Source organism: Maylandia zebra, linkage group LG4 (assembly GCF_041146795.1).
Source record: "Maylandia zebra isolate NMK-2024a linkage group LG4, Mzebra_GT3a, whole genome shotgun sequence".
Taxonomy (NCBI): domain Eukaryota; kingdom Metazoa; phylum Chordata; class Actinopteri; order Cichliformes; family Cichlidae; genus Maylandia; species Maylandia zebra.
In genome coordinates this window covers 3,577,856-3,602,468 of record NC_135170.1, presented here as the reverse complement: position 1 = coordinate 3,602,468, position 24,613 = coordinate 3,577,856, and the positions used below count along the sequence as shown (strand labels likewise).

At 46.0% G+C, this 24,613-nt stretch overlaps 1 protein-coding gene across 6 annotated transcripts in view; it reads right to left on the bottom strand.

The window, feature by feature from the left end:
- Positions 1 to 24,613, bottom strand: part of smg1 (SMG1 nonsense mediated mRNA decay associated PI3K related kinase) — a 57,789-nt gene that overhangs the window by 10,776 nt on the left and 22,400 nt on the right. For 3 of the 6 annotated variants that reach the window (XM_004574647.2, XM_076882863.1, XM_076882864.1), the window contains 26 exons: positions 23,716 to 23,877; positions 22,831 to 22,985; positions 22,584 to 22,717; positions 22,057 to 22,368; positions 21,651 to 21,792; positions 18,628 to 18,778; positions 18,309 to 18,429; positions 17,633 to 17,881; positions 14,507 to 14,661; positions 13,683 to 13,818; positions 12,259 to 12,403; positions 11,947 to 12,085; positions 11,115 to 11,333; positions 10,813 to 10,993; positions 9,560 to 9,721; positions 8,977 to 9,191; positions 8,687 to 8,841; positions 7,413 to 7,635; positions 5,657 to 5,903; positions 4,115 to 4,350; positions 3,762 to 4,007; positions 3,504 to 3,642; positions 3,036 to 3,145; positions 2,194 to 2,412; positions 1,602 to 1,795; positions 423 to 595 (listed from right to left, as the gene is read on the bottom strand). In XM_004574647.2, coding sequence (XP_004574704.1) covers positions 423 to 595; positions 1,602 to 1,795; positions 2,194 to 2,412; positions 3,036 to 3,145; positions 3,504 to 3,642; positions 3,762 to 4,007; positions 4,115 to 4,350; positions 5,657 to 5,903; positions 7,413 to 7,635; positions 8,687 to 8,841; positions 8,977 to 9,191; positions 9,560 to 9,721; positions 10,813 to 10,993; positions 11,115 to 11,333; positions 11,947 to 12,085; positions 12,259 to 12,403; positions 13,683 to 13,818; positions 14,507 to 14,661; positions 17,633 to 17,881; positions 18,309 to 18,429; positions 18,628 to 18,778; positions 21,651 to 21,792; positions 22,057 to 22,368; positions 22,584 to 22,717; positions 22,831 to 22,985; positions 23,716 to 23,877 — 4,720 coding nt within the window. The remainder of the gene's footprint in view (positions 1 to 422; positions 596 to 1,601; positions 1,796 to 2,193; positions 2,413 to 3,035; positions 3,146 to 3,503; positions 3,643 to 3,761; positions 4,008 to 4,114; positions 4,351 to 5,656; positions 5,904 to 7,412; positions 7,636 to 8,686; positions 8,842 to 8,976; positions 9,192 to 9,559; positions 9,722 to 10,812; positions 10,994 to 11,114; positions 11,334 to 11,946; positions 12,086 to 12,258; positions 12,404 to 13,682; positions 13,819 to 14,506; positions 14,662 to 17,632; positions 17,882 to 18,308; positions 18,430 to 18,627; positions 18,779 to 21,650; positions 21,793 to 22,056; positions 22,369 to 22,583; positions 22,718 to 22,830; positions 22,986 to 23,715; positions 23,878 to 24,613) is intronic. The other 3 variants (XM_004574649.2, XM_004574648.2, XM_004574650.2) reach the window with 3 other exon arrangements.

The following is a 24,613-nucleotide window of genomic DNA, read 5'->3' as shown; positions in this document are numbered from 1 at the left end:
AGACTTCCTGTGTCATATGCAAGCTTATTGGCTGCTGACTACATATTAAAACGGGCTCCCTCCAATCAGGTCAGGACCAACTCAAGAGCTGTGCAGTTATTGTGTAAACATGCTACGACTAAAATAGAGGGACAAGATTATTCATTGTATAGAACAGCTGCCAACCTGCTTGGCCTCGCACTACTGAGCTGGTGGGACGTACTGAACATCCTGGGTCAGGAGAGTATGCCTTCTTATTTATTGTTGTTCTGTTTTAAATGGAGGTTATATAAAGTTTTTACCCTGATTTAGAACTAAATGTCAAATCATCCTATTTTCATTTTATATATTTTTAAGTAAAATATACCAAAGCAACACCCAGAAATATGTTGAAATACACAATATGCAGAAACCTGAGGAGAGTATTTTACACAGACACTGACCAAGATCGATAGGACTGCTGATGTCCTGCAGCAGGCTGGCGAGCTGTGTGGCCTCCAGGCTGGAGAATGCTGCCTGGTACTGGGAGATCCACTGGTCCAGTTCAGTCAGTTTGCCCTGAATGGCCTCCTGCACGGTCCGCTGTCGTGACTGCAGCTGGGTATGTTCAGAGTACCTGTGAGTAGGAGGGCTGGGTGAGTAAGAGTTCAGAATGAGGCGATGATGTTTGTGGATACAGTATTTCTGTTATCGTCCTGATCTCATCCATTCCAGCGGTGCTATTAAATTTCCTGCACGTAGCACTCGGCAGGCGTGCGCACAAAGAAGCCATCGCACACGCGGCTGCAGTTTCACATTCTCGCCACCAGCTCTCCGTTTCTCGGACTGAAACCCTGCTCGCACGGATCAGCTGAGTTTGAATGGTCGGAGCAGTGCAGAGGCTCAGCAGTAAATAATCCAGCTGTCAGCATCTCCACTGCTACACAGCAAACTGCTGATAGTTCACTCTGCACACTTTCAAATTGTAAACAAAGTTTCAAATAGTTTTTCTGTTGTTGCCACAGTATGACTGTTTATATAACTATGATCATCTATTCAAAGCGACCAATCGCTTTACGACCCCGTCCTCCTTTGGGCTCCGCCTCCAAACATTCAGCTGATTTGTGTTCACCGAGCTCGTCTGTTACAGATCTGCTTCCTGATACAACCGTCCCGCCTGCACCAGGAGAACACCCCTAAGAGTGGTCTCATTAACATGTGTGGTAACTGTTGAATACTTAACTCGAGTGTGTGCAGGCTGTGTGTCGGCACTGCTGCAAATGAGCGTGCGATCTGAACCATGTATTTATTTTACAGAGTTACATTGTTCTTCATGTTCTGGCTGCTGTAACACATTCGTTTCCTTCCTTCAGGGGTAATAAAGCTTATCTTATGCTATAAGTGTGACCACAATGTTTCCAAGCAACAGCATCACCTAACTTTATCTATCAATGAATAATTTAAAAGCCACATTTCCTTATTTTGTTGTCTGTAGTGACTGTTTAAAAGACGATCAAATATCCAAACATGTTACAAACTTCAATGAATCCACCGGACGCACCTTTCAGTCTTTCAAATGTATATCCTTAAATGCACCTTTTGGCATGCATTTGAAAGAACATGAACAGTGTGCTGTGTCTGACCTTTGCTCCAGGGTGAAGATGTCGTGGTCAGGGTGGTTCTCTGCCCCCTCTAAGAAGGCGCTCTCCTCTTGTAGTTTAGCTTGGCGTTTCTCTCCTTGGCAGAGAAGCTCCTGCAGGACCAAGTACTCTTCTACGGCTTCTTCTACTTGTGGTAGGACCGCTAGCATTTCGTCACGATTCTTAAACCAGTTCACCTGCACGAGGCCCACACAGAACAATAACACATTAAAAATATGAAATGCAGGAAAGGATTCATTCTACAGCCTGCAGGGTTGTTAAAAACAAAGCCAACCCTACTCCTGCCTATTTAGACAATGTGAGCTGTAAGAGCAATAACTGTAGTGTCAGTCAGCTGTGGATGAACCTGGAATGACAGATAAAAGCCACTAAAATTCTCCTTCTTTACACTGTAACGCAGTCCTTATTTAACTTTCTCCCCTATTTATTGTTCTCACTGCCAGACAAAGTGAAGCAACATTGACAACTGCAATTAAAGAAACGGCTGCAACCATGGCAACCTGAGACACCACCACAGAACCGACTGGATTTGCTGATAAGGTGCTGTATGATTATTTGACATCTGTGAACTCACCTTGATCTCAGCCACCCTGGAGGAGAAGAGAGAGCGCGTGATGTCTCTCTCCATGTCCCGCTTGCTCTTTTTGCTGTCAGCCTGTTGGCCTCCCCCTCCGTACACTGCACCCGCAAATCCTACCTCTCCCCCCGCGGTCCAGTCCACCAGAGGGTCGTACACGAAGGCCTCCAGCAGGGTCAGTAAGGTCTCTCTGCCTCGTCGCATTATCTGAACCACCTAGAAACACACATCCCACTTGATTTTTTCCCCCCACGTGTATTTTGACTTCCATCCTGTCACAATAGCCGACAGCTCTAACATCTCCATGTTTCAGTGCATGGGAAATATCCCGAGGTACAAAACGTGCACTGGCTACATCCCTCTAACAAACAGCCTGTAAGCTACAGCAAACTGTAAAAACAAACTGTCACTCCATCTACTGCTTAATTTTACCTTCATTATTCTAAACTGTGCAAAAAAAGCCACTCGTCTCAATATTTATCAATTACAGCCCAGTGGGAATACTTTCCAATCGTGACCCTCAGGGAAACAATCATCTCAGGCTCATGTGTTCATTTTATAAGCTCCAACATATTGAACACTTTGAACTTGGCTCTCGCTTCATCAGCAGCAAGAGATGAAGATCCTCATTCTAACAGCAGAGGTGGGCGGTGGTATGGTGTACCTGCCACGGGGCACACTGCGACTATGCTACGTGAAATTAGTCCAATCTGTTACAAGGTGTGTGAGAAATGCTACTGATGATAACATAGACGGGTGTGTTTTAGATACCCTTTCACAGATGGGTTGAGTTAACGCCTGTACAAATGGTTTTATATGCAGTGTGATGTGAGAGTAACCTGTTCACAGGACAGCCTGAAGATGCCCTCCACCCCAGTGACTCCCAGAGCCATCTCGATGTTGTGGGTCATCCTGAATGGGACCTTCTCTGGCACTCGCAGGCTTTTCCCTGGCAACACACACACACTTTGATACTGTGCACCCAGGAAAACGAGCAGGTCACCCACTACATGGAAAATCGATACTGTTCCACGCTAGCAGCCAAAAATAACCCCTCAGCTGGGTTTCCTCCAACATCTCAGTGTGTGATAAAGAGCTTTGAGTCTGATCATATTATGGGGGAGGAAAAGAGCTTTATTATATCTGCACAGAACAGGCTGACTAGCTGTGGTGAGCACTGTGTGAGTGGTGTTCACCTCTGTCCCTTTGCTTCTATCACATGCAGCACAATAGTTTTCTACCTTTTAATAAATGTGGTTCTAAACTATTCTCTTTAAAATGAATCGCAGCAACACAGTTAAACGCACCTTTTTCAAAGCATACGTTGTAGTCAATGTGCACCACCTCTCCAGTGGTCATGTCAATCAAAACGTTGTCAAGGTGACGGTCGCCAAGGCCAATAATGTATCCCACCATTGACATGACAGCAGTAGATCGGGCGTAGGACTGCAGACAGAGAAAAGGAAACAAAGAAACATCTGGATTACATTTCTGAGCATCTGTCCTTTTCTGAAACAGGAGACAAGGAAGAAGGTGAGAAACGCTTTGAATGCATCTCCTCGCACCTGAGTGACCCTCCACCACTCGCTCGGCGTGGTGCAAGAACACCAGAGCTCCTTGGACAGAAGGTTGGACGGCGTTGCTTCCATCAACTCTTTCAGAACCTCCTTCATAACGCTGAGAGGCCAGTCTCTCCGTGTCACATCCACACTCAGCCCCACTGCCTTTAGAGCCGGCCCGATGCGACTGTAGTACAGTTCACTGGGGCGGGGCACTGGAGGTATAGGCTGCTGTGGGAAGGAGTCCTGGGCCTGCTCAGAAAACAAAGTCACGTCACTAACCAGTAATACGGGCCCGAAACCAGAAAGTGCTCGCCGCCTGACCAGTGTTAAAGCCGTGTGTTACAGTGCAGACAAACCTCTACCTTCTGAGCCTGCTGCACAGCCTCCCTCTGCTGCCAGCGTTTGTAGAGGCCAAAGAGGGGCGTGGCACCGTCCACCCACTGGATCAGCCCTGAACGAGTTCCAAGCGGCGTGACAGAATAGTGTCGGGCATGGAAGTGTGGTTGCTCCTGCTGATTGATCTTGGTGAACATGGTGTTGACAATTGACAAGAACTGCATGATGCGCTCATCCAAATGCAAATCCTCCAGACCTGAGAGAAACTTCAGTCACTATTTCATCACAAAGGAAACTTTGACATTTTTCCCTTTGCTTTCTACGCACAACACACAGCTCACGAGCTCAGAGGGATCATTGGCGGTTCACATAAAAGCTTTTTAATGACGACTCTGTCTTGATAAAATGACACTGTACAAACGATTTAGTATGAACACCCACAGAAAACGTTTGTGCTACTCTCAACTCACCCCCAGCTTCTGTCAGGTCTGCGTTTCTTTCTCACGTTCTGTATTTCACATGTACGTGCTGACTCGAAAAGACTCAATCGTGGATACTAATCTGGGCGACCCCGAGTTTACACACAGATGATGTACGTTGAATGTGACGCAGGAAACGAGCAACTAGAGAGCCTAACATCGGGTCAGCGGGTCGAATGATGAAACAAACAAAATATATATGAAAATAAAAAGAATTGGATTTCTTACAGACCTTTTTATAATAACAATCACTATAATGCCAAGTGTCAAAGGTGCTCTTGGGAGGACCCTGTCTCAAAGTGCTTGGACCCCATTTGTTAAAAATAAAATTAGGCATCTGTCACGCAGGCGTGGGGACCAACTGGCAAATATATAAATCAAAGGCTGCATTACCCAACCTTTGGTTAGCACTTGTTGCTGCTGGTTGTCACTAGTTAAAATTAGCTACACCAAAAACCTTGTGGCTGCCACAGTTACGACTTATTTGCTAACTATCGACTGTTAGCAAAACAAAGTACAATAAAAACTGGAAACAGAACCTTCGCCTTCAAAGTAAAAGCTGCGCCTCACTGCTACAGGAAACACTTTTTGGTTGGAATACCATCGTCACTATTTCGCTACAACGTTGCAGATAAAAGTCTTCCATGCAAATTGTGGGTGACCATGGCAACTGCCACGTTTTGTGGAGTACCACCATCTTTATGACCAGCTTCACCTTACAACTGGCCCCACCTCCAGCAGCCAGCTGGGGAATATTCATTTGTCCTGTTTAGTCACACAGCTTGCATTCAAACTGCGTCAAACACAGAAGATGTTCTCAGAAACTACAGACTCAACGGGTCGATGTGCCTCTCTCATACTTCATGTTCTAATGACTTTACTAACATTACTTTATCTGTTTCAAAGCACTCCTCTGCCCACTGAAAATCAACAAAAATGAGAAAAGCCAGGCTTCAGTTGTTCACAGAACACAACTGTCAATATTACCAACTGAATGCTAATGCAGTTTTTACGTTTCCTGTTCCCTGCAGCTTTAGGAGACTGTTTCCATCTACGACTGCTGCTGCGACCGAGTTTCCCCACCTTTAAAGAGGTACGGGTAGTTGTGTCCATCTGAGCCCAGGAAGAACAGTTTCTTTGGCTTGGTCTTGGTTGGCAGTATGGTGATGGTGTTCCCTACACTCTGTATGGTCACTGCATCTAATGCCGATGCCTCGCCAGGTAGAGCAATCTCTGTTGTAGTCATGGAAACCAGGCGGGGACTAATCTCGTCCAGATGCAGCAGATAGCTGGTTCTCTTCTGAGCACGCTGTTGCAGGCTCATCATGATCTGTCCAACACAGACAGCACATCAGTCAGGTTTGGAACAGCTACACAATATAAAACTATGGAAATATCAAGGATCCTACATCTGTGGAAGTGATGCATCTCAACATAACAGAATACATACACAGGTACATCTTCACAGGTGCTGGGGAAACAATTCCTGTGTATATTTAACACACACTGCACACAAATACACAGTTTGCTAAGGACAAAATGACACTCGGTGGATCATCAACCGTTTGACAGCTGGATTTGAAATCACACGTAGTTGAAAGTGAAAACTGAATGTGCAGACTGAGTGGGCTCTCCTTCCAGACCTGAACCAGGACATCAGCGAGCTCGGGGGCAGTGGTGCTTTTTGCCAGAGTCAGACGCACCGATGGCCCAGAGGTTCTCAGTTGGACTCAGACCTGGGGAACATCAACGCCTTCATCTTCCAGGAACGTCACAGACACAATGGCCATGTGAGCTGCACACAGTCCTGGACCAGGAGGAGACCAGGGCCCTCTGCACCAGCACCAGGTTGACAAATGGTAAATGGCCTGTATTTGTATAGCGCTTTACTAGTCCCTAAGGACCCCAAAGCGCTTTACACATCCAGTCATCCACCCATTCACACACACATTCACACACTGGTGATGGAGCTACATTGTAGCCACAGCCACCCTGGGGCACACTGACAGAGGCGAGGCTGCCGGACACTGGCGCCACCGGCCCCTCTGACCACCACCAGTAGGCAACGGGTGAAGTGCCTTGCCCAAGGACACAACGACCGAGACTGTCCGAGCCGGGGCTCGAACCGGCAACCTTCCGATTACAAGGCGAACTCCTAACTCTTGAGCCACGATCGCCCCAAAGGCAATGAGGAAATGATTTCACTAAGCTGCAAGCAGCATACGCTGTTACCACTCTATCACAGGTGCTCCCGTCCATGAAGGGAACACTGCACCTGTGGTGGGGTCGCAAGTTCTGGTGTTTCTGCTGTGAACAGATTCCACTGAAGGATGTGAGGCCATTCCACCTGATCAGAAACGGTACCTGTAGCCCACTGGTTGGTATGTCATGCTGCAGGGCTCTGGCAGTACTACTCTCAGCCCCCCTCTAACAATGGAGCAAATACCAGGCCCTGGGTTAAAACCTTTTTATTGGCCTGTTTGAGTTTCCTGGTTTAACAGTCCATCTCTTGGCTTCCACAGTCCTGAGACTTGGCTGGGAGACAAAGCAAAGCCTTCTTACGATGACATGCTGGCCCGAACGTGCAGCAGGTGGGACGACACGTCACTATCAGCAGTGACACTAACAACACAAAACCGAGCTAAAGTCAGTGAGCAGGATGAGGTAAGCAACCACCACCACTGCATTTTTAAGGGTCGTCTTGTTGTCGCCTGTTCAATGAACCTGTTGTCACACGCTGTTCATCAGTTTCTGCTCCCATTGCTATCCCTGCAGCTTACAGAACTTGAATAATTTGAAAATAAAACCATGGTCATCACTAACACAAAGCACATCATACCTGTTTGAAGGGAAGCCAGCTACTGGCTGGATTAGCCGGGTTTACGGGGTTTCTTAGACGCTCCAGGGCAGACGTGATGGCATCACCGTAGGTCTGCTGAAACCAGGATTCATGCGGCGTCTCTGCCGGAGCTGCTGTGATGCTGCACACATGATCCAGGGCAAAAACCACGGGACGCATCAGAGCAGAGTGCTTTTCACGCATTATGGCGATCTTTTCATCCCTGCAGATCAACAAATGGTATTGGGAGATCAGACAAGCCTAGTAAGAACTTTACTTTTCATTGAACACAGAAAAATACAGATCAGCAACTGACTGGTGACTGCCAGCACCAGCCCTCAGCCTCCTGAGACCTCCCACGCTGCTCGCCCAGCGGGGTGACGACAGTACCCCAAATCAGCCTTTTACAGCTGAGGGGTAATAGCTTTTCCACAGGCTGGTTTTCATCATGTCATCGCTGAACTGTTAAACCACCAGTAACAAATGATTAAGGTTCTACAGGTTCCACAACAGATGAGACCGGGAGCATTGAAGCAACTACAGGACATGGACTGTCAATGGAGTCCAGAGTTTTAGCACAAGAGGGTGGAGTTCAGATGTTCTTACCTTTGACGTGGATGACTCAGTTAGGGAAATACGAGAGAAACGTAAAGAAAGTACAGCTTACAACTAACCAGTGCAACCATAACCTGCAAGGTCCAGTAACGACTAGTGCACATCTACAAACCGATGCGGGATGAGCGGACTAGTTGTGCACTGGTGTGTTACATCACCATTCTTAATTCAAGGTGCTGAGGAATTCTAGGAGCGTACCATCTGTGTGATATCAACCAAGGTCTGAAAGATCGTGTTTTGGACCTGAAATGCTTCCTAAAACAGATGAAAGTCTGAAGGTTCCAGAATCTGTTTTGGGTCACGAGGAGTTAGGAAGGACGTCTAAGTGGTGTATGGTAGCAGCATTGTTCTACTCTGAACATTCAAAGTGCTTTTTACTACAAGCACATGCTGACACTGAGGTGGACAGACTGGGCACCAACCTTCCAACTGGTAGAAAACCCCTCCTGAGCCACAGCCATTTGGTATTAGTGGGTCTATTTCTGGTCACTCAAGAAAGCACTTTCCATAGTGAGACCTTTGCTTATTGTTGGCTCCATGGCACCAAATGAACTGTGGGCCAGCAGCGGTTAGCTTTGATTTGAGATGTTTTTTCAAACAACGATGTACACAGAAAAAAGCAGACCCTATCCTGAGGCTAAGGTCAAAGCAAGTCTCACCTGCGCAGTGTGTTATTGTTCTGCACTCTCTTGACCTCATCCTCCAGCTGCTGGATCTTGCGTAGGACGTGCATGTGCTGCTGTTGTAACACACCTAGCCACAGTTCATCCCACAGCAACGTGACTCTGCGCAGCTCACCCACCAGCTGCTGGACCTGGTCGGCACACACAAGTCAATCATTTGAGAAAATCACATTTCTTTTAACTGAACTTTAGCTGTAGTTGATTCAAGTATAAACAGTATAGCCCCCCCCCCCATACAAAACGTGTAACCGCGGTCAGCCTTCTACCTGCAGCACCATGCTAGGGTTGGCTAAAGACAGCTTCTCCACAATCTTGCTGTAACAGTCCTGCATCATGGCTTGGTCTTGACTTGAACAGGTCGCCAGCTCTTCTGATGATCTGCCTTGTTCATCACTCCCAAGCTGCTCCTCTTCATCCACACCTAGGTCCTCTCCTTGTATGCTCCCCAAGAAGGTAGGCAGAGCTGACGGCAGTTTGCTCCCTGTTTGCAAAATTAACCAATCGAGAGGAGAAGTCAGAAAAACGAGCACAGGGTGTCTGATGTCAGAGACTCCCTTTCAAACCATGCAGACTTGTTTCAGAATATTAAGTGTAACCTGCCAGATCACATTTATACCACCAAAATAAAACAAATGCATCTGGAGTAACAATACATTTACTGCATTAACTGCTAAGGATTTTTTTATACAGTCTCCTATTTTGCTGACTTTATGTATTAGTCATTTCTTGCACATATGACTAATACCGAGTGAACAAGCAAAGTGAAATATTTGAGATATTAATGTAGAACTCTTTAAACAGCTGGAGAGAACATGGCTGCAACAAGAAAGAAAAGAAAAGTAAGCCTACCTGCATTCTGAGCTTCCCCTCCCAGGGAGAGTGAGCCTACAATGGCAGGGTAGAGGATGAGGTGTGGGGAGTCCTGGGCCACACGGCACAGCAGGCTGCATATGCTTTGTCGGATGTACGCCTCCGGATGGTTGAGACGCGAAAAAAGCTGTGGGATGATACCTAAAGACAACACGAAGAATCAGTACATGAAAAGCAACAAGTACATACTTTATGGCTAGCTAAATGCTAAATGTTGAAAGTGTGGTCTTTTGGTACCCTTGGCTGACCGACATAAACAAGAGTTTACAGCAGGAGTCTCCAACTCCAGTCCTCGAGAGCTACTGTCCTGCAGCTTTTAGATGGATCCCTACTCCAACAGCTAAATCAGATGGTTGGATCTCCTCTTCAGCAGCCATCCAGTTTGGCAAACACCTGATAACAAGCCATTCATTTGATTCAGGCGTGTCAGAACAAGGATGCTTCTAAAAGCTGCAGCACGGTAGCTCTCGAGGACTGGGGCTGGACACCGCTGATTTACAGCACGGACCAAACATTCCCATGTCTGCTCTAGAGTTCGGAGCTTGACCACAGAGATATTCTCATGTCCTTATTACTCGCAGAGTAACACTAACCTATCACTGTGGCTGTTTTTATTCATTACATTATGTAAACCAGGCATCACTGGACAGAACATCAGTAACCTTTCAGCAGTCACTTGGTACCCTGGAGCCAACAGAGCACAGACTGCCCCCTGACCACATGAACAGCACACATTTCCACTAACTTAATTTCTCTTCTTCCCCCAGTGAACTCTGTGGATCAGACACCCTGTGCTTGTTTGCCAGTTCTGGCCGGGTTGGGAGACACGGTCAGAGACTTCAGGGCAAGAGACAGACCCCTGAGGGCATCAGGCTCTGAGGACCAGTGGCCTTCACATCATGATGAAGGTGTTTGTTACAAACGGACAAGACTGTTTGTCCACTGTGTTTGTTTTCATCTTCACATGCTCTTCTTTTCCATCTCATCTGCCCCTCACTGCCATCAATTTCCATCAGGGAATCGAGAGGTTTTCACTCCAGTGTTGGGAGCTCTTAATGTATGTAAGCTTCAACTATGAGTGAAAAACCCATCTATTATATCCATCACACACACACACACACACACACACACACACACACACACACACACACACACACACACACACACACACACACACACACACACACACACACACACACACACACACACAGTAAACCTGCATTAGGACATACCCCTCCAGGGTGCCGTAGGAGTCGAAGCTAAGCCTAGCTCAAGCCCCTCTCTCAGTTCACCGGCATGCTTCACCAGAAGACGCAGGAGACGCAGCGTTGCCATGACAATTACGTCATCATTGCTCTGCTTGCTGCTGTGATATGAAAGCAGCACTTTGGGGTCATCTTCATCTACAGGGACCTAAAATCAAACACACACACAGAGTGAGGGAGTGAACCAAGCGCTGCACTTACATCTATGTCATGATCTTCACATGGCAGTCACTGTTTCACAGTCATCAGCTTTAGGAACTCAGCCTCACGTGTCCAGCATTGAGCTTGAGGAAGGTGAAATAGGCCTGGCAGGAGATGCGGTAGAGACCAAAGATACGGTCCACGACCAGTCTCCAAACTCGGATCAGACCATCTGTAACCTGCTGGCTGGCCTCCCCCAGCCAAGGGCACGAACTGGTGAGCTGCCGCCAAATCACGTCCACCATGTCATCCTCATCATCTTCCTGCTGCAGAGCCATTTCCTCATCCTGACATAAAGCAGAACATCAGGGTTGACACAGGCTGCAGAAAAGAATCCAAGAATATACAAACAATGACTGTTGAAAACACCAAGCGTGCACTGAATACAAGCTCGAACACAACAAAGCATGTGAGAAGAGTCCGGACAGAGGTCAGAAACATCAAAACACAGCAGTACAAGCCACAATGTGTAAGACGTCCCTGTTCAAGTACGTATACCTGTGCATGAGATCAGATCACTACATATGCCAGCAGCAGCCTACAGGAGCTGATGGCACCTCTGACAGACATGTACTGACCAAGCCTGTTACTGAAGTGTACTACGCAACTGCCATCGCCTCTTCAAGCAGCGAGCACAACTGCAGAAACTGACGCAATCGTCTTTTTTAAATAAACAGGTAAATGTGTCAAACACCATTACGGCCGTGGTCACAAGTCAGTATTTTAAAAACACAGATGCTGAGGTAGATGAAAGGGAAGCTGGCACATTGGAGACGGAGGCAAAGGTGGAGAGAAAACCCGAGCACAGGTCCACACGCCTCAGGCAGCAGCTGGTGTCCTCGCAGCGCTACTACGCCCAGTGTACTATATGTACGTGCTATCAGCTGTTCAGGACTTTACCTGGATACCAGTAGGTCGACACATGGCCTGTCCCAGAATACTGAAGATCATGTCCTTGTCTTCTTCACTTGTTGTTGCTGGCAGCAGCTCCTCTATCTCCTTCTTTTCCCCAGGAAGAAGAGGCAGTCCCTCCCCTTGGCTGAAGAGGAGAAGCTCCATTAAAAGTAATGTTTCCACTGTGTTGTTGGGCCACCGAAGACATTACGCAGACCAGTAGAGCATACACAACAGTCTGTGTGTGTGTGTGTGTGTGTGTGTGTGTGTGTGTGTGTGTGTGTGTGTGTGTGTGTGTGTGTGTGTGTGTCCACTAACCTGGCATTATCGACTACCTTCCTGCCCCAGCGGTAAGCCCAGCTGGCCAGGGCTGCCCAGGACTTTGCCACATCTGGAGCCAGACTGGTGGACAACTGATACAGCTGACCCAACACGAAGTCTGGCTCTCCAACACCCACATTGACTGTACAGGGAAGAACATTAACATCAAACACTTTAGAGGGTTGTGGATATTTCAGTATTCATCTGCAGGTACATGGTGTCTCATCATTTTGAGTAATTTGTCCTCCTGAGCCTGGGAAGCATGTTTAACTTCTAGTTATCTGGGATTAGTTGGACTGGAGAAAGAAAGTGTAACAAAACGATTCAGTGTTTTTTAGTTTAAAGATCTTAAGTGTTCATCATGTGCAGAAAAGCCAACATGTACTGCCGACATAAGAGGACAGAGTGTCAGGTTAATATGGACGTACACCTGTCAAAGGTTCAGACACACCGTCTCATTTAATGGTTTTTGTTATTTTCATGAGTAAGTAACATTTATTTCTATAGCACTTTTTAAAACAGGAAGTTGTTTCAAAGTGCTTCACATGGGAATAGAAAACATAAGACATTGTAGATTCTCACTGAAGCCATCAAAACTATGAATGAACACGTGGAAATATGTAGTGAACAAAAACGTGGGAAATAACTCCAAACACGTTTGATATTTCAGATTCTTTGCTTTGCTCTCTCGGCGTCTCCATGAGCTTCATGAGGTCGTCTCCTGAAATGGTTTCCAACAGTCTGGAAGGAGTTCAGAGATGCTGAGCACTTGTTGGTCCTTTGCCTTCACTCTGCGCTCCATCTCATCCCAAACCATCTCCACTGAGGTCAGGTGACTGTGGAGGCCAGGCTGTCTGGTCAGCACTGCATCACTCTCCTTGGTCAGATAGCCCTGACACAGCCCGGAGGTGTGTTTGGGGTCATCGTCCTGTTGGAATTTAAACGATGGGATGGCGTGTGTCTGCAGGATGGTAGCCATGCTGGTTCAGTTTGCCTTCAATTTTGAATGAATCCCCAACAGTGTCACCACCACTGAACCCTGACAGGCACAGCTGTGAGCTGAAACCATGTCAGGTGACTACACCATGAAGCTCACTGAGAGCAGGGTTTGCAGCTCTGCCAACAAAGCAAACAGTGGCTACTAAAATATATTTATTAAGTTTTTCTTTGTCACATAACTCCATATATGCTGCTTCATATATTTGATGTCTTCAGTGTAGAAAGTCGTAACAATAAAGAAAAACCATTAAATGAGGAGGCGTGTCCACACTTGAGTGGTAGTATAGTAGACTGGGAAATTAAAGTGGTACATCCCAACTCTGCATTATTGAGAAGTCATTGATTTAGAGTTAAGAGGGGGACAATCAACATTACTGCAGCCCAGAGAAGTCCTGTGTGAATACATCAGGTTCCAATGGTACCTGAAATCTCAGCAGTGACTGATGGGATGGCCTGATCCTCCAGGGGCAGCTCCAGCAGAGCAGCAATGTTCCTGCTCAGAGCCGACATGCTGCCCAGAGCGCTGCATGCGTTCACTGCTGCAGATTTCTTTACCACCTACAAAAACATTAACAGCCTGAAAGCATGCATTTTAAAGATATATCCAAACAATCACATCTGCTATATTAGACATATTTTATTCTTTTCTAAAATGTGTCGAAGATGCTTCAAGAAGTCCTTTACCCTATTTTTTATGTTTTGGTTAAATATCTTTAACAGGACAATAAAGAAGGGGGGTCAGCACATGCCTCCATGGTGGATTACAACCTGGGCTTTTCACTTTCCTTATGGTATATGCAGCACCTGTCCACCCCAGCAACATAATCCGATCGCCTGCACCAACACTGAACACAATCTTCAGAATGCTGGAGATGAGTGCACTTTGTGGGCTGAATAAAGTGATCAGGGAAGCTGGCTCTGCAGCAACCTGGACACGTCAGAAGCTTCTGGTGGAGAAGACAATCAGCACCACCACAAGCTGTGTGTCTGCATATCTGGCTGTTTAACACAGACCTGGGTCAGCTTTCACTTACTTAGAGTTGAGTAACAGAGGAAATGTTGCTTCTCTTAACCAGGACAAATATCAGCTGAGCCAAAGCAGGTTAGAGGGTTAGGTCCCATCATTGGTCCGATTCTTACATTTAATGTTCTTGTGTTCTATTAACTTCACTGTACTGCTTTCACGTTAGGCACAGCTCTTTGCATACGTGATTATCATTACCAAATATTCCAAAAAGCAGTAAACCTGTTTGAGCTGAGGCGTCATGTCCTTCCAGTCGGCCAGCAACCATTTGCAGAGTGTCAGCAGCGAGCGGCAGGCGGCGCCTTCATTCTTCCCCAAATGGCAATAAGACAGAGCGGCTTTGCTCAGCATCTCCATGGCTGTCAGTGACTGACCTGCTGAGAAACAACCACTTAGAAAACAGAGCCTCAGGACCCTCATCAATGCTCTGCACATACACCTGGGTTTTTGTAAAATAGGGTTGGATTAGGATCTCTGGTTTCAGTGGCATTACTGCTAAACAGCTCGACAGGGACTTGAAGGGAGAAACTTCCATATTTGTTTTATAAGATGTCAAACTGTGTGTGCTTTTTAAATTATTCTGCTAAGTGGACTCACAGCATCTGTCGTAACTACAGTGCCACTGTCTGTTTTCCTGATGTATTGATAACTAATTAATGATTTATTATTTTTAATTATTCATCATTTACCATCATTATCATTATTATTGCTTCCAGCTGCTGGCAGCAAGGACAGAGGAAGGCTGGCAGACCCCAGGTCAGGTCTGCCAGGCTTTCTTCAGCAAAGAGAACCAGCTGATGACTGACTCAGAGCGCACACACGAGCAAACTCATCTCTGTAAAATTCAACTGGAGGAAAGGCGTTTAATATAAATGCTATTCAAAGTAGCTGTGCATAATTTTACATTCATGAGAAGGTTATGAGTAATTTCTTCTCTCTAACTGAGAGCAGCAAACTCTTTTTCCAGGCTACATGATGGTCTTCTAAATTAGTGAGACTCAATTTTCTATCCAGCTTCCAAGTTATCTGCTTTTTAAGGCGTGCATCTGAGAATTATACCACGGAGTCAAGCACTTTTTCAGAGGAGCTACAGGGTCCAGAGCTGTACACAGTGAAGATGGAAGGGAAGTTAGAAAACTATCCTTGATGCAAAAAGACTTTAGGTTGAGATGCACACCCGTGTGGAGCATGCATAGGTTCATCGCATGCTCAGGCTGCCTTGAGATCCACTCATGATCGTATCCACTGCGTGGCTTGTCCACACAAACTGCTCCACAGTCGGGTAGCTCACCAGGCTAACCTGTCAGGTGGCTGCTGCAGAGCAAGGCGAAATGGAGATACCTGAGGATCTGGCTGCAACACCAGGCGTGAGCTGGGCAGATGAGACCCACAGACCATCACTACCACTTTCCTGTTGCTGGAGCCACATGGAGGATGTGAGGGTTTCTCCCCTGCTGGAGTTCATATGGGAGGAGATGCTACAAGAACAGGGAGGAGGTTTTAACGAGAATGAAGAGGAGTCGGCCGACTCACAGTTCCTGCTGCCTGACAACAAGGAGGTGGACTCCAACTCCCTGGCTAGCATCAGCTGGGCTGCAAAGCACTCAGCTACCAGCTAGGTTGATAAACCTGCAATGGCGTCTCCCCTGGATTTCAACATGCAAGATATGTGTAAGCACGCAGCTTACATATACAAAAATCAGTCCATCTATCATTTACCCAAAGTCGTCTTCATCTTCATAGCCCCGTCCCTCCCCTGGAAGGAAGGCCGCTTCCTTACAGATAAGTGCTACAAAGCAGCTGCTCTGTCAACGAGAGCCCACAGTACCTCCTCTGTGCTAATGGCTCAGAGGACATGACAGCTAAACCAGACACCAGTGTGTGGGAAGAACTCTGCATCTTCACTGACCACGTCCTCCACGTCCTCTGCCTCCACAAATTAGTGGCTACTGGGAGAGCCACAGGCCTGGTGATTCTCCAGGAGCAGGCACGCTGGCTCAGGCTCACCAACCTCACAACTAAGGAAAAAGAGGAACTCCTTGTCAAGGAGTTCCTTGTTGACAAGATCAATGTCTCCGGTGCAGTCGTCAGAAAAACAGATAAAGAGATGGAGATGAGATGTGAGGAGAAAAGAGAGATGCTGGCTTTGAAACTGTGGCACCGTTTCAGGATCCCTAAAGTAGATAAGGTGCAGGGGCTCTCAAGAATCCACGGGCTGGGAAGCAGTCTTTGGGTGGATGTTACCATAGCCACCAGAGGGAAACCGATGCAAAGTTTTCCGTGTTGTTTTACAAGCACTTCTTCATGCACTCTGTATTAAAACTGTGCCGTTACGTGCATCCAGGCAGTTTGCCCACAGCGCTGTCACATTTTGTAAAACACATGAAAACATTAAACACGCTGAAAAACAGAGCAATGCTGTCGGCTATTACACAGCCCGCAGAGTCGCGTTTCCATGGCTGTGACCATGCAGACACCTCGCTCACTTCTCATGGAGGTAACGGGCCACCGGGACAGCATGTCTTACACACTTGACCACAAGAGGGCACCAACATGCTATCTGTGGCAAAGTGGTCAGAGGAAATACAAATGCCTGTTTGGTCAAGCGTGTAGGAGAGAAGCTCTCAAGAGCATCAGTCGTGCATTCAGTTCTCCCAGAACATACGAAGATCAATGTGCGGCTTAATCCCCGCATAGAACCGGCGCCTTTTAGCCGCCGTCTTTCGTCTCAGAGGAACAACAGCAGCTGGATACCTTGTGTCCAGTCTGTGCATTTATATGGACAGGACCTGGAGTTTTAGGTTGTCTGAGTAACCCTCTATAAATAAAGTGAGGGTATACTACACATCAGTGAATGATCACTGAATAATTCTTGAAAAATGAAATTTGTCATAAACTGCTGCAGAAACAGTTTTTACTAAATGAAAAGTGATGCAGACACAGAGTCAGCTGCCATCCTGATATCACAGCTCAGTAAACTGTCTCTGATGTGCGCTCCACATTTCTACCTTCACCTCAGAGTGAACACGCAGACGACCGAACGAAATCAGCTGTTCAGGAACCAAAACCTCAGTTTATGTTTAAGCACAAAGTTAGGCCAAGGTGCTGCTTGGACCCAGATCTCCCAGCTGTTTGCCCTTTCTAAATAATCACCTCACTGATTACAGTCAGGATTTTTCATCATATTACATTGATTTTAATCGTTTTGTTGGGTCTTCCTGGGTTTGGAGTGTGTGTGTGTGTGTGTGTGTGTGTGTGTGTGTGTGTGTGTGTGTGTGTTCGAGGTGAACAGGTCCTTTTTTCCCATCCAATGGAGTGTAAGGTAGAGTAATGAAGATGTTCCCTCACCTGCAGTTCTTAGGACTTTGGCTTTTTCTATCTCCACCTCTGGTCCCCATTTCTCCCCCAGGGTGCCTTCAAGATTAAGACGCCTGAAGGCCTTGCACAGGTGCTCTTCCTGCTCTTCTTCTTGTGTTTGTGTGTCACTGAACTGTCTGAGCAGGCGAGATGCCAGTGTAATGTTGCCTTTTTTACGGGCAAATTTGACAGCAGTCAGACAAAGCTCCATTAGGTGGCTATCGGTGGAGGAAGAGTAACCTAAGCAAGAATGAGGAGAAATGTTAGAGGTTTACATGGACAAATACATCCAGCATGTTTCCACGGCCCTTTGTCTATGCAGCACAGTGATCACGTTCAGCCCAGCAAAAAGTACGTCTGCAGCACAAAGCTGGATTTGGGACTTTGTAAAGTAAGGTCAGGTCCAACCAACTTCTTCTCCAATCCAAGCTCAGGCTATTTTGGGGACGAGCTGAGGTACCAGCTGGACAGCCTGACCGATCATCCAACCACTGTACCGCCTGGGTTAACTCTCAGAGATACAAAGTGGCTTCATTTCTTTCTTGGAAGAATTGCTCTGACAATTTATGAAGCACGCATAAATTGTTTTTTTCTTCTTCTTCGATGCTGCTGAAACAAAACTGAGGTGTGATTAATTCTCTCAGAAACAACAGGACTCAATGGTTACCCTTAAGTTTGTGGAGGAGTTGTCTCTGAAATGTGCTGTATCTGAGGGCATGAAGGAACAGCTGGGCATCCTGCTGCTTACAAGAGTTGAGAGCCTCACTGCACAGAGGAATCACGCAGTCCTGTGAAGAACAAAGGGTGAAGATAAGCCACGTTTCTTTAAACTGGACAATTACAGTTCAAGCTGGTGCTCATTGCAGCTGCTTCGTCTGAAGTTAAAGCTAGAAACCTAGAAAGTGTGTGTGTGTGTGCGCGCCAAACTGACACTAAACAACTGTAAAGTCGTTTTTGATGCAAATGAAATGAGTTTATTTATGAACCTCTTGTCCAGTGAGAGCATTCTCCAGGGTGGCAGTAGAGTGGAGCTGCAGGGTGGGAAATGTGGGCAGGGTCTCAGAGAGGGTGAGGGTCGACAGGCGAAGGGGACCCAAGCAGATCCGTCCGGTCTGTTTCAAGCAACGCACCAACGTACTGCAACATCACATCACACGATTTGTTACCAGTCTGAAAATGGCACCGTGCTAAAAATAAGTAACACATTTTAAACATTAACATTTGGAAAGAAAACAGACAAGAGACCGTTTTCTGCAACGACTCCAGAATTAACCGACTTTTTCCTCCTTTTTGGCCCTGGAATGGAGGCTGTCGTTCAGTCTCACTTTACAGAATCAGGAAATGGACTGAACATACCAAGGATAGATGAGATTTACACTCTTAACCCCATTTCAGCCTAAAGAGTTCTTTCACACGAGCACAGAGGACAGTCTGTTGCTGTCAGTCTCTCCCTCCTACCTTGGACGTGCTGCTAAACATGCTCTCTTTTATCTAGAGGTTTAAAACGTCTCAGTTTTCACTGTCATGCAAAAGAATTAACAGAAGTTGGCATCAGAGCAATGACAAAGTAGCAGCACGAAAAAGATCTCTGAAGGAACCACATCCAGTTTATTCCAGCAACACCTGCCTTACCTATATACACATCAGTGTTTGCCAAGCCTGGTTGTTACTATATGACCTTATTCTTTCAGTCTGGAGTGTAAACCTACTGCTGCTGCTGACGAAAGAACCTAATTAATAACAACAATCATATACAACACACTAAAAATGTATATTAAGCAACAAAAGCAATGTTCAGTAAACCGTATGCGCTCAATGCTGGGAACAAGCGTGTTGGCCTAGATGAAAGAAGTGTGCACTATAGCGCAGAGTCGTTACACCTTGGAGGCAGGGCTGGACAGGGAGCACGAGTGAGACCACACAGTCTCCAGGAGAAGGGCTGGACTTTGGTTCCCTGCTGCTTCAGGTCAGGGAAAGGTCCCTGACCACCTGACTGCAAGTATGCAGCGAATGACAGTTTTCCTAGAACTGATTCCATTGTTCTACTGGGAAACTTGACGAAACTACAAGACCTAGATTGGCGTTGCATTGACGGATTTGCTATGACACTCAGGCAAAGAGAGGAGCTGAGCTGTTAACTGATCACGCCCTGCTGATGAGTTAGATCAGCTGCTGTGAGAGGAAACTGGACAGGCCCGGTGCGCCTAAATGGGACCCTCCAGAACAGAGACAACAGATCTGTGACAGAGGGTCGGTGCCCTGTCTGACAGACGGCCCAGTCCACAGCATCTTCCTTCCCAACCTTGGGTGTGGAAGAAGTTCAGTTCAAGACTTTTGGTCGGACTCTAAGCAATTCTGGCAAATTGTCAGGTGACTAAAAGCAATGCTCTACTCGCACAGTGTAAATATAGTGTGGATGGGGTGATGCTGCCTTTAACTCATTCACTGCCAGCCATTGGCAGTGAATGAGTTAAACCCATTGACTCATTCACTGCAATTGACGGCTATAGACGTCAATGGCAGTGAATGAGTTAACTGGAGGCAGTGGAGGGAATAGTTGGAGCAGAGTCTGTGGATGAGGGCGGCTACTTGCTGATCATTAGGGGCGAGGTCATTGAGGCAGTCAAACTACTAGCTTGTAGGTAGTTGGGCTGTTGGGGGTGGATGAGTTCTTCATGGTCCTGGATGCTGTAGGGCTGCCTTGGTTGACACGCCTCTGCAACGCCGTGGAGATTCGGTTGTCTGCCATAGGATCGACTTGTTCCCAGTGGGTGCTACGGCTGCCCTCTGTCACGGATTCAGTTAATGATGAACGTTATTAAAGGGATCCAGCAGATCAGAGCACAAAGTCTCTCTTCATACAGATGACAAGTTGTTTATATCAGACCCTCGTTTGTTGTTGTTACTTTAAACATTTGGAGAAATATCTGGTTATGAAGTTAATATTCAAAATAATGAGTTAAGGCCCCGCCCTTCTGCATGCGAGGGACAAATTGGATCCAACTCTTTCAAGATTAGCCACAGAAAATCCAAGTGTTTAGGTCTATGCGTACCACGTGATGTTAAGGATCTTTACAAGTCCAATGATCCACCTCTGCTATCATCAGTGGTTCTTCTAAAGAACGAGCCTCTTACTTTAGGAGGAACAAACAACTCTATCAACATGTGTTCGCATCCTAGATTTCTTTAAGTGTCCCCATTTTTTAACAAAACCTTTCTTGTCCAGTCGTAACAGCCAGAAATCAACATTCATATGGAATAAAAAGCTGCCAAAGATACGTAAAAACGCACGTCACTTCCAAAATTCATATTATATATATTATTGGGTAGTAAATGTTAGAGTATTAATATTATTGTACTGGTGAAGAGGGATACCATCAGCCCCAGTTGGTAGTCACTGGAAGGAGCTTGAGTTGTGCGCACCTCCCCTGTAGCCTCACCAGGTTCCAAACATCCAGTCTCAGACCGTATACTCAACCCAGGTGTAATTCATACAGTTAAAACTTGGAATCAGTTTAGAAGAGCCTTTAATCTTACTGGGTTGTGGTTATCTGCACCAATAACAAAAAGAAAACGTTCTAACGTTTGATGTCTGGCTGCAATCTGGGAGTCGATCACTGCACTTCTTGTATATAGAAAACAATGTATGCCTGCACACAGTGCACTGATAACATCCCAGAAACAGTGTCACACTTGTGTCCCTTTATAATAATATTTGGGTTTGTATTTATATCTCAATAATCATCTCTTTACATCTCTGTTTCTACGCTTTGTCTTACATGGCTGCTCGGTTTTCTGTTGTGTGTATGCTGCTACAGCCGTCAGAAAAAGCTTGAAACGCCCCGACTTTATCACAAAAATACTTTCTGAGCAAACTGAACAATAGAAAGCTAAAATGTGGCAGTTCTCCTATTAAGAAGGGTTTCATTACCCTAATGGGGTTTTTCCCCCTTGAAATCAGAGCTGGTACGGCATTTGACAATGATTGACCCATAAAAAATGAACTCACTCTGAGTTTGGTGCTGCTCTCTGATCCTGCTGCTCGCTGACTTTGGTCATTGCACTTACAGCGCTGCGAAGGAGCTGCACCTCGATAGCTCTCTGCAGCTCAGTTGGATCTGGACTCATTGAGGGCAGGAGCCTTTTCAGATCTAAATTTGAGCACAAAGAGTGTTAGAAATACTAGCAGCCACCAGTAGATGGGTCCCATGGTATAAATCTGACTTTCAGAAAAGCTGACCTTGAGGTCAAGGTCACTGAGATTCAAAATGTTCCAAGCCTTTTAGCAGATACCTGTGGTCTTACTTTGAAAATCCTACATTACATTCTGGGAAAAAATACCAGTTTTACTGCAAATGCACAACTCAGTCACAATCCAGACGTCTGTTAAGACTCGGGGCAGTAAGAACACTTACCCAGTTTGTCCTTACTGCCAGAAAGAGCGGTGTAATCCTCTCCAGGCAGCAGCTCCAGTTGAACCCCACATTCTGCTAGATCGCCCTCCTCAAAGTGACTCAAAGCATGGATGTAATTGAAATCTGTCTTCAGGTTGATGCTGACTGGATTGGTCGAGTTCTGTTTGAGGGTGCTGACAGTGGCCTGCCACTCCTTAACAGAAGCCCAGTCACAAAGTGCCACATAACACTGACAGGCTTTGTTGGCCAGAAAGTTCAGCACCTCTGGAGAGCACTCACTCGACTTCAGTAACACCGTCTTCCTGCTGTCACCTGTTGAAAATGACACCAAGCATCATAGCATCAGTGAAACTTAAAGGAAAGATGAAAAAACAAAGAAAGCATCAGAAAACACACGTTTGTAAGAGTCGGGTGATGCACAGCCTACCTGCAGTGGCTGTGTGCCTCACAGCTGTGCTACAGGAACAGTTAGAAAGCTAGCTGAACAAATAAACATGCTGCGATCTAAGGGGATGTTTGCTAGTTACCATTGCTACAGTGTTTTGGACTGCTTGTGTTGCTGGACAGTTTGAGCATGAAGGAGTCAGAGCCTTTGATGCTGCAGTCCATCCCTGTAACTGCAGACAGTTGGTCTTGATACTCCTGGGCTGCTTTCTCAAATCTGCACATACAAACATATGCACAGTTGATTACAGCAATGAAACTACATGAATCTATTACAAATGAGTATCTCAGTGAACCATGAGGATAATCGGTTAGTGTGCCAGTCCTTACCGTCCCTCAGCCTGCAGCGCAACCGATGACAACCAGCCCATACTCTTGCCTGAAGTTGAGGCACTCCAACTTGCCAAGCCCTGGATGGCCTCGGGACAATGCAACTCCAACAGAGCCTCCACAAGCAACACCACGGGCACCTCCAGCTCTGGACCCTTTAAAGTCCACAGATCCACAGTTCACCCAGACAGATGACACTATTTATTACCACAGTATTTGTAGGATGGTCAAATGATACACCGCCTAATCTAACACTCAGCATTTGCACAGACAAACAGAACTACTACAGCACTTATTCACAGCACTTCACTCGTTCCACATTTGGTCATGTTACAGCCTCTCGGCACTCATTTTTGGGCAGTTTCTCCCGTTGTTCTATGCAGAACCTCGGTGCACAGCCATTTTCACATCTGTTCAGTTCAGATCAAGTTTGAACTCTGGCTGGGACACTCTCTTGTTATCTTGGTTTGTGTGCCTAGGATTGTTGTCCTGTTGGAAGATGGGATGGTATTGACCAGGTAATAAGCGGTACTTGGTTTCCTCCAGACATGACCGAAGGGTCAGGTCAAAGAGTTCCTTTTGGTCAACTCTAGCGGAGCTGGCAGTTTAAGGTAGAACGCTATGTTAGATTTCTCAGATGTTAAATATGTCATCAGCAAACAGGAAGATGGTCAGTGAACTGAGGAGAAGGGTTGTGCAGCATGGTGACCTCAGCTAGTTAAATCCAGTGGCTAGCATCCTAAGCCTCTGACAGCACTGCAGCTGTGTACTACATTCAGTGCTGATTACTGTAACATGACAAACAAGTGAAGTAATATGAATATTTTCACTGTATATACATCTCTACTACATCTAATACATAGAGGATATTCTACTAACACAGACCTGAGTGCCACTGTTTTTAATCTCTGCAAGCAGATCGAACCCATGGCGAATAGTTACTGCTGGCTGTCCAGACAGAAGACCAACTCTCATCAGTGCCAAGCGGATCCTCGTCAGCCAGTCCTGGCACGTCTGACGGTTCGTGTAGAAGAAAGTCCGAATTCCCTGAGGAGTGGCGAAGAAGGCATGCGTGATCATTTATACAAGCGACTGATTATTAATCAATCGAATAGAATAGAATTCAACTTTATTGTCATTGCACATGCACAGGTACAGGGCAACGAAATGCAGTTTGCATCCATCCAGAAGTGCTTTAGTGATATAGATATATTACAATATATATTAGCAATAGAAATGGGTCTATTATGGTATGTTATAATGTACACGGTATGAAGTATGTTGTGAATAAGATAAGATAAGATAGAACTTTATTAATCCCTCGGGTGGGTTCCTCTGGGAAATTCGATTTCCAAAAAAAGCACAGCACCGACAGAAGTTACAGTTACAATATGCTATAACTATAAGTATGTACAGGCTATGAACAGGATGAACAATGAATCGTCAATCGATCCAGGACACTAAATCCCAGACAGAAAATAGTTGTTTCAATTTTATTATGTGACATTATAGAGGAGGCTATATGTAAGGTTTAGCAGATTCAATCTTTGACTTAGCCAATCTGTCAGCAATGACAATCACTCCCTGGAGACAAAAGATTAAAAACACCCTTCATACATTTTGTTTGCACTTATAAATTACTGATAAACTGTGACTCAGTATCTTTTTCCTTTATCACAAAACTCAAGGACACCTGTAGTAATGATAAAACTCTGAGGCTCTATCATCTCCTTTAGTGTCAAAATATTAAACTATTTCATTTTCAAGCCGTGGAGTTTGTCTG